Source organism: Micromys minutus (genome assembly GCF_963924665.1).
Source record: "Micromys minutus genome assembly, chromosome: 9".
Taxonomy (NCBI): domain Eukaryota; kingdom Metazoa; phylum Chordata; class Mammalia; order Rodentia; family Muridae; genus Micromys; species Micromys minutus.
In genome coordinates, this window is record NC_137978.1 from 32702157 (window position 1) to 32712156 (window position 10000).

Here is a 10000-nt window from a genome sequence, read left to right on the forward strand (position 1 = left end):
CTGTCAGGGAAGTGAAGACCCTAATCCTCATCCCCACTTGGGAGAAAAATGCAGCTCCTGGGGTCACAATGACCTGGGAAGTAGGGAGGTCAGGACCCACCCTGGAAAACCCAGTAGATAACCCATCTGTGTATTCCCCAGGCTTGCTGGGGTTCTTCTACCAAGAAGGCCTGACAGAGGGAGGTCCAACCCTCTAACCCCCAGCCCCATCCAGCATAACTCCTCCTGGAAATGGGTCCTCTTGTAGACACTCTGAAGCTCAGAGAAGGAAGATAAGGCCAGTGTGATAAGGGCCAAAGAATGGAAATTTCTGGTTCTCTTTTGTTGTTATATTTGAAACAGGGTCTCTTTGTAGTCCTGGCTGTCCTGGAGCTCACCACATAGAGCAGGCTGGCCTCAAATGCACAGAGGTTCACCTGCCCCTGCCTCCAGAGTGCTGGGATTAGAAGACATGCACTGCTAAGCCTGACTTCTTCTTGAATAGGAGAAACAAAGATTTCACAACACGAACTTCTGAACTGTATACCTTTCCTGCAGCTACCACCTAATACCCCATCTCCTGCCTTTCACTCTTCCCTGCTCATCTGGAAGAACAGAAATACCAGTAGGCCCTTTAGCTCGAAGCACAGGTCCTCATTCCTGCACATGGACCTCCAACGTGCACACACGTGACCTCACCACCATGCATTGCCTCGGATGATAAAGAACCCACTCCACTCAAAGGCCCCTGTTCCACCAGAGAACAGCTCTGGAGTTTGTTTGTTTGTTTTTTTTTTTTAATAAACCTTATTATTAAAGAAGAAGAAGAAAAGAAGAAGGAGAAAAAGAAGAGGAAGAGAAACCTCTTGCAAATAAATAAAAACATCACACACCAAATCAATTTTTTTAGACCAAGTCTCAAAGAGCCTGAGAATGCACCTGCCTCCATCCCTCAAGTGCTGGGGTTACAGGTGTGTGCCACCATGACTAGAGATCCAAATGTGCTTTCCTACTAGTCAGCTCTGATTCTGGCCTGCTTGGTGCACCTCAGATTATCCCTCCCTCTCCGCCCTGCAGAACCATTCCTCAGGCCACCTGGCCCAGGTTGCAACCTTAGCCCCTCCAAATCTCAGAAAAGTCTGCTCCCAATGACTTTTCCAATGTGATTCACCAGCCACAGACAAGTGAGAGTCATGGAGTGTGTTGTGAACCCAGCGGAGGAGGAGCCAGCTGCCACAGGCAGGCCTGCGTCATCTCCCATCAGCCACGTGAGACTCTGAAACGCCATCTCTTTAGCCTGATGGCAGGCACCTCTGAGAATGAATATGGATCAAGGGCTGTGCTGCCAGGTTCTCTTTTATTAGCCAATTAGGAAAAAGAACAGGTCACAAAGTCACAGGAAGTAAGGCCAAAAGACTGACAGACAGATACACAGGACAGAGCATCATGCTGAGCTACTCAGGGGGGCGGGACAAGGGAAAGCGAGAGGTTTGCGGTTTTTGTTTCTTCAGCTAACAGAATAAATAAATACAATACACAGTGGGTCTTTTTTTTTTTTTTTTTTTTTTTTTTTGCCAAGGACTGGTACAACCTCTAAGCACAAATGGTCACGAAACAGCTGGTTTGGAAAGCAGTTTGTACAGTCAATCAGCCTCTGCAGAGAGGTGGGGATCCGGGCTTGTAAGGGTTTAATCCTTGGGCTCTCTGCCCTCAGTGACCAGCAGGCCTGGAAGAGGTTCCATCAGATGTCAGGCAGGTGGGCTTATCTACACTCCTACTGTCTAATTTCCTCAAAGAATTATGCCCTCCAGTCCTCCCAAGAAGACATGGTTCTCCCTCTCTCTCCCAATCCCTTCTTTTTTAGCTGCTTTGAGTACCTGAGTCTGGTACTCTAATTGCCTCGAGATCCCTGAGGATAAAACCCACGTGTGTCTTTCCTTCCTCCTCTGGCCTAGGGTAGACCAGGCTTGTGTCATGACAGATATGTTCTCAGGTGGCCTTGTTCCTTAGAGGGTTGGAGAGGCTTCTGGGGATGGTAATACCTAAAGAGCATTGAATCCCAAGTCCCAGTGACAATCAGTCATTTGCACCCAGGATTAGAAAGACAGTTTCAGCCCTGTACCTGATTCCAGGTGAGACAATACGGAAGCATAATTTCTTGAAGCTAACCACAGTCAGCTAACCATGGGCCAGAATTCCTCATCTCCCTAAGGATTTGCTAACCTCTCATCTCCCTGGCAAAGTCTCTCCTCCTTTGATGTTCTCAAGGCTTTGGACTCACCTTCCAGATTCCAGATTCCAGGAAGATACCTGGTCTTAAGAGACTCTCGACAGACCTTGCTGTTTGCTGTATGAAGTGGAATTATTAGGCTGCATTCTGGGCTTTCTGCCTCCCCTCTCACGACACCTTGTGCTCAATGGCTCACTCACGCTTGCTTCTCCTGTTTCTTTCATACTTTTCCTGTCTCAGATTGCCTTCCCCACTGCTTACTGGCCAAAGTCTCCTCCTACCCCAGTCCAGACTGACATTACTAAGGTAGCCACTGTTGGCTCTGTGGGCCAGTCATGCCAGGCAGTGTGGGTATGGGGTTGAGGGTTCTGTGGTGAGCCAAAGGGTTAGGGAGTCATAACCAGGAATCTATCCAAGTCATCTTGCCCACCCCTCACCGTGGGCATGGAAATGGAGTAGCCCCCAAGGCTCACACTGGAACCCCAGAAAAATAGGATCAAATCCAGATTGTCTAACCTAGAAAGGAGCCATTGCATTTACTGAGAAGCTGAGGCAGTATCCACAGAGAGCCTCAGGTATGCAGGACTCACTGTCCTCGTACCTCAGCAAAACAACAGTCACGTTCTAACTCACACATTGGGCTTCTCTAAATGTTCGGCAGTTATCGTTGTTCAACTTAATTAAAGCCTCTGCCATACAAGGTTGTAGGCACAGAATACTGGATGGTTGGAGATCAACAGAACCTTCTAAGTCGTCTTATCCAGACAAGACCATCCCAGAAAACACTGGGCTTTCCCGATGTCGTACCATCCTAAAGGGAGTCTGCAGAGCAGGGCTGCCTAGACATATAAGAGGACACCATGCCATGACAGTGACTAGACAGAAGCTCCTGCCCCCACAGCTGCCTCTGGGACAGAAAGCCAACCAATCGAGACCCTGTGTGGTCAGAAGGTTTCACTCACTGATAAGGAATTCTAGAACCCAGCAATGAGGTAGGTTGCTGTCCTACTGTGCCTGCATGCCCCTCTGCAATCTGGGGAGCTGGTACTTCCAAGCAAGGAAAGAGAAGAAAAGGTGCTTGTGAGACCCTCCTAATGTCTTGGAGATACTGTGGGACTAAGGCTACCACCTGCCTGTTGCTCCAGGGTCTTTAAGCAGTACTTTGTTGAATCTTGGGGCACAGAATGGAAGAGTTACCTAGAGAGGGTTCAGGTCAAGGGAGGAGATAGGCAAGCAGAGCAGAAGAGAAACGGGAAGAAACAAAGTGACTAAAGCCAAAACACCACAACCCCAAACTAAATACTGTTTGTGAATACAGGACAATAATACAGCCAGCACCAAAGGCCAAGGGAAGGCATAGCAGTTAGATCAGGGATCAAGACAGAGGCAGTGGGGCCGCAGGGGGGTGAGGGGGCTCAAGAGAAGGAGGAAGAGAAAGAGCAGAGAGAGAGAACAACTGTTGGAGTGAATCTCAGAGGCAAGGGTAGCAGAGGCGATGTGAGGCAAACAGGGAGAGGGGGCCTGGGGCAGGCAGTGCCTGAAAATATAGTTTTATATATTTATATTTATATCTCACATTCCACACATCAACTTACTAGTGAGGGAGCAGGGGAGGAGGCAATACGGAGGAGGGGATCTAGCCAGTTGCTTACTTCCTCCCCATTTGACCTCCATGGGGTCCAAGCAGGGCCATGCAGAGGGTGTGTGGGTTTCACTTGGGGTTGGGACTCTGAAGAAGGGAAACGAGGTGAAAGGACTCCAGGCCCCAGCATCCCTGGGCTCTCAAAGTTACTTCTTGGGAGCTGAGACAGGGGAATACCCAAGACCATGGTTGGGTTGGAAGCCAGACAGTCAATTGGGAAGTGTATCGAGTCCCAGGGAGGCAGCGTGCTGCTTGGCCCGGAGGCGAAGGTTTTCAATGCTTGTGGTTTTACTGTTCAGGGCAGCTGAGGCAGGTGCCAGGCCTGTGGGGGGTGCCGGCAGCAATGGGGACCCCCACACACCCTGGTGGGCAGCTGCGGCTGCTGACAGGGATTGGTAATAGGACTGGCAGTGTAGGGAACTCAGTGGGGCCATGTTGACCCCTAGGTAGGGTACCGCAGCAGCCGCAGCCGCAGCTGCAGCAGGTGCTGGACCGCCCACTTCAAAAGATGAGTAGTGTACCAGGTTGTTGGTGGCCGCCATATGCTGGCGGAACTGCTCCTGTAGACGGAAGAGGCTGAGTGGGGACGAGGAGTAGGAGTGGGAAGGACCAAGGAGGCCGCCCCCTGGGGCTGCAGGCGTTATAGCCAGGCTGCCTGGGGAATCTGCAAGCAGAGGACACAAAACGAGTTCTCAGATCAAGAGGATTGGCTTTGAAAGAGAGGCTTCCTCCCATCCCCTTGATCAGGCAGGGGACATAGTCTGGCTAGAACTTTGTCAGCCAGGGCATCCTCCGAAGTGACCCTCAGAAGTTGGTTGGAAGGGACTTAGAGAAGCTGCAGGGTTCCCCCTACTTGGGCATCCAGGCCTGAGGTCTCTGGGGACCCCCTTAATCTTTTCAAAGAATATCCAGGACTCTCATCTTCTCTCTCCAGCCCTCAGCTCAAAGGACCTATACCCTCCTTGCCTAGCTCTGGGTTTTGTATCTGAATACACAACATGCAAGAGCTCTATTTCTCCTAACTATGGGAGGGGAAGGGGCTCCAGCCCAGAGTAGCTCCGTGGGACAGAGGTGGATATACCTAGTCCTAAAAAAGAACCATCCTGGGCCAAGCATGGAGATGCACCCCTTTAATCCCAGCCTTCTGGACACAAAGGCAGTTGGACCTCTGTGAATTCAAGGCCAGCCTGGTCTACAGAGTGAGTTCCAGGACAGCTGGTTACACAGAGAAACCCTCAAAAAAACAAAGATCATAAAAAGAAGAAGCATCCTCTAGACCATCTCAGCACATCCCCTTTCCACAAGAGTGCTTAATGGGCTAGACCTCTGGGATGAAAAAGCACAGGCCAACCCCTAACAGAATGTTTAATCAGGGTGAGATCTGCTATAATGGGAATCTCAGGTACCAGCGTGGTATTCACCCAACATGCACTGGTACATCTTCACTGGCTGTTAAATATTGAAATAGCTGTCATAATTCATAATTGGTGAAAGATTCAGTCAGTCCACCGGAACCATCTATCTAGACCTTTCTATGACTCGACAACTAAAGGGTAGATATGGGTCACAGGTGTGTAATAGCCAGTCATGCCTAAGTGGCCATGCTCCCAAATGCCGGTGTTTGACTATCCTGCTTTGGTCCAGGTCACATACTCAGACCCCCTCATGCTGAATTTGGCTGTTCTCCCTAACTGTAGTCCCACTCTACCTGCAACACCCCAAGCCTCACCTGCTTTAGGGCTGCTCCTCTTGCAGCCCAGAACCTTGCTTTCAGATCCAGGGCTCTTTTCAGCTTTGGGCTCCTCGGCCCGGGAGTCCTCCTCACGGTCCAGCTGGTCTTCTGGGGCAGACTCGCTGGCTGACTGCTCCGACAGGCTCAGTTGAAGTTCAACAGGGGGGTCACCGCTGGGCAGACTGGGAGGCTGTTCTGCTTCCAGCTGTGTGTCTGAGGCCGGGGCCTCCATCTTGCCTTCTCCGTGGGAACTCTCGGCCTCCTTCTGCTTCTGGAGCTGCTCTTTCTGCAGGCTGCGCTGCTTCTTTCGGAACTTGGCTCTGCGGTTCTTAAACCACACCTGGGGGCCATGGAGAGGAGAAGTGAGGAGAGGAAAACCTGCTACTCTGGGTGACATGATAACCCTCCCTCACCCAGCCCCATCTATATAAACATGAGAGAAGTAGACATGTATCTCAGCACTGTCCAGCAAACGCTGACTCTGGACAACCGGACCCCAGATAGATGGCTAGCACTCATCTACAAGGTACAGTTGGGAGAGTCGGACCCTACCTGCACACGGGCCTCAGGAAGATTGGTACACATGGCCAGCCTCTCACGCATCACCACATCTGGGTAATGAGTCTTCTGGAAGGTCTTTTCCAGGGCCTCGAGCTGCTGGGCTGTGAATGCCGTGCGACTACGACGCTGTTTACGGTGCTGAGAGCCATAGCGGGCCTCCAAGATGATGTCTTGAAATGTACAGCCGTTGGAGGGCAAGCGAAGAAGGCCCATTTAATTATGGGAAATAAGTTTTCAACCTGACTCTGCTCTCACCCACTCTGGACACTTAAACAGCTCTCAGAGTTGAACCCTGGCCCCTGGATATTATCCATCCTCTCTCGGCTGGCTGAGGTTGAAAATCTTTCTAACCTGACAACAACCTCCACTCACAGAACTAGAGAGGACTAATTCAGCTCCAAGCATGGCTGTCAGGCATCTAAGTGTGGGGACAAGTCCTCCTGATGTGGGTGTGAAGATAGGTGATGCCCCAGGATCCCTAAAGTCTCAACATATCAGGGCAAACATGAAAACACATACTTGCAGTCCTAGCACTCAGTAGATGGAGGCCAAGGCTGGCCTGAGCTATATGGTGGAACCCTATCTTAAAAAGAAAAATGTCCCAAGATGCTATAGTATTCTGAGATGGCATGATGCTAATGATCTAAAAATGCAAGTCTCAATAATTCTGATACCCTGTGGTCCCCAGATTCTGGTCACTATGACTTGTTAGCACCAGAAGCTGGTGCTTGTCTCAAGCATGACTCAGGAGAAGGCTGACTGGGCACACCTAGTCTCTGTCCCTAACATTTAATCCCATCCTCTTCCCTGGTCTATATGTCTCTGATGGAAAGACATGAGATTTCTGGTCTCATTTCCTAAGCAGAAAGCTTGGCCCTGGCAGAGCCCTCAGCACAAGGTTGGATTGGAGTGGCAAAGATGGTGAACCGTCCTACAGGCTCACCTTTGTGTTTGGTAACATGAAGAGCAGCCAGGGTGGTATCTCTCTCAGACCAGTATTCTGCCTGGCTGATACCTGGGCTGTAAGTTCCCATCACACAAAAATGGACTCTGTCAGTGCTGGAAGATGCTCAAGTGTTTTTGCTTCCGAACAATACCACAGGGTCCTCTTATACTCCAGGATTGGGAAACGTCCTATAGAGTCCTAAATGGAACGTGTACAGGAAACCCTAGGCTTTGAGATACTTCTCCAGTTAATAAGTTATCTCAATTTAAGCCCAGGCAGACCTAAAGTCACAAGTGTTACTCTTGAGCAGGAAAGGGAGTAGGGGTCATTTAGTCACACCCATTCTAGTGGAGAGACAGCATCTCAGTATCCTACTGCTAGCTCCAAGGATGACAAGGAATGGGGTGGTCAGGGGGAGACCAGGCTTCCTAATACAGCATCTGCCATGGAAGGTAATGTTCAACAAGAATCCCTAGAAGGGCTCATTTCCTCCTTAAAAAGTGGCTAAACACCCCAATTCAGTTCCTATCATATGCATGAGCCTCTGTCTTGAATCCTCTCTGTGATATAGTCCTTGAGCTAAATGTCACTGTCACATGGACAAAGGGCATCCATTCCAAACGAGGGAAGTAGCCATAGCTGGGGCAGGTCTACACTGACTACCACCACGCAGGACTCTGATGTCTACACTGATCTAAGAAAAGCAACAAGGGACTCAGTTGCTCAGAGGCCTGGCAAGGTCTAAAGGCGGGGGACTGGCTGCCATGTCTTCCCTGACAGGCTGGTACCCCAAAGTAGGCATGATCCTCAGACCCTCTCCCATTCCTGTGCCTGGTCTCCTGATGATCCTTCCCCCCTCGTGGAGCTTTTAAAATTTCCTGCTCCTGCCCATCATGCCGTCCTGAGCTGCCCCACCAACTGACTCAGATCACCACGCCCTCTCATGACCAGGAGTTCTGTGAAAACCCTTACAACTCCCTGGCGTGGACATGGACCCCATGCAGCAGGATAGGCTTGGACTGGGACGTCATGAACTGGCTGGCATCATTTCCCAGGAGATCTATAGCCCACCATCTATCTAATCATTAACTCCTCTCATATGCATTGTTATTTTGGGATATAAAATGGACAGAAGGCTCACATGTTAAATGCTTTGTCCCCAGCTGGTGGCACTAACAAAAGGTGATTTGATCACGAAGCTGCTAACTTTCTCACGGGACTGGTCCACTGACGGATTCGTGGCTGAATGAACTGCTAGGGCATGAGGCTACGGTGGAGGAAGCGGGCCTCCGTGGGCATGTCCTCGACTCCTCCCCTCTCTGCTTTCTACCTTCTGTGAGGTGAACAGCTTTACCTTGTCATGCGCTCTCTGATGTGATGTCTCAATACAATCTCACAGCCAATAATGCCGGGCAATCATGGCCTGAAACTTGTAAAACTATGATCCAAAATAAATCTCCTCTCTTTTTAAATTGTCTCTGCACATATTTCATGGCGGTCATGGGAAAGCTGGCACTGAGAGGTGACCAGGACAACCAGAAGTCAGCATCAGCCTCAGCTCTCTCTTAAATGCCTGGGGCTTGCTTTGGGCATTGAGTACCGGTGACCATAAACATCACCATACTCGCTGACCACTTCCTGCCAACTATCCCAGAACTACCACTGCCCAAGAGGAAACTTGGGCCTGAGAAGAGAGGTGAAGGTACAGATAGCTACCTCCAAGTCTGACCCCATACTATCATGGTCCAGTCCCCAGACACTCCAGTATTTATTCTCTCTGCGCTGAAATTTCTTTGTCTAGAAAATGAAGCCGTGAATTGGGGTTTGGATACAGGTAGAGAGACAGAGGCAAGTGGGAGGGACATGATGATCTACACCGTGGCCTGGCACCCAACCAGATTTCGAACCATGAGAACCATCATTAGTATCTCCCTGTGTTCAGTCTTCTCCCAAGGCACCCAGCCCTCTTCCAGCTACTTCCCCGTGAAAAGTCCATGGGCTAATTCTGGACCCGCTGCCTCAGTCCATCTATGAGATGGGACTAATGAACGTCTCCTTTGAAGGTGTGTCATAGGAAACTGAAGGCTGAGGTAGCTCCAGGACCCAGCACAATGCTGGCAAGTGAGCAGTTTCTATAGATATTTGCACAGATGTTACATAAATGGGCTACCAAAGCCAGCACGGCACAGCACAGTCATCTGTGTTACTAAGTGACCAAGGGCTGTCTAAAGTACCTAAAGTAAGCTGCTCACACACCCTTCCCCCTTTTGCTTTCTTTGACCTCCTTTTTTTTTTCCTCCTCCAGCATCTTGTGTCCATGGCCAGGTCCCCAGGGCCCTTACCAGCTAGGCGCTCAGCCAACGTAAGCGCATGCACTGATGGCCGGTAGTCGGAGGCATGCTGGGCCTGCTGGGCTGCCTGCTGATGCAGGTTATACATGGCGCTGAGTGAGTTCATAGCATGTAGGGAGTAGCCATTCACCCCATAGTGCTGCATGACGGTATCCGCCTGCAGGTGGGAAGAGGGAGAAGGATTATGAGGGTGACCGTTGAATTCTACCCTGGGAGAGACATCAGCCCTGTCCAGAACCTCAATGACCGCTTTACCAAGGGCTTCTACACCAGACAGAAGGTGGCCTTGTCGTGCCCACAGAGTAGGTACTTATTCTTCCACCCATTTACCCCTTCATCCAGGGGCTCACTCTGCAGGACCTGGGCCACAGAGTCAGATGGCTTGGGCTGGAATCACAGCTTTGGCCCTTCAGAGCTTTGTGACTTTGGATAACTCGCCCAACTTCCCTGACCCTCATTCAGTTGCTGTATCTAGAAAAGGGCCCCTCCAGTAGGACTCAGCGCCGGAGTTACTGAGAACTAAGAGAAGCCTGTCCCATATGGCCTGGGGTACTATGTG

The 10000-nt window shown here is 50.4% G+C and overlaps 1 protein-coding gene across 2 annotated transcripts; it reads right to left on the bottom strand.

Moving 5' to 3' along the window:
* Positions 1–4060: 4060 nt before the first annotated feature.
* Positions 4061–9586, bottom strand: DMBX1 (diencephalon/mesencephalon homeobox 1; the record flags this gene model as incomplete). 2 transcript variants are annotated; one of them, XM_080921043.1, is made up of 4 exons in its annotated part: positions 4061–4515; positions 5581–5923; positions 6136–6314; positions 9433–9586. In XM_080921043.1, the coding sequence occupies 4 exons, from the start codon at positions 9584–9586 to the stop codon at positions 4061–4063; spliced, it is 1131 nt and encodes a 376-aa protein (XP_080777169.1). The 2 variants fall into 2 exon arrangements, with proteins under 2 accessions (XP_080777169.1, XP_080777168.1); XM_080921042.1 differs by having other exon boundaries at positions 6136–6329.
* Positions 9587–10000: the final 414 nt, after the last annotated feature.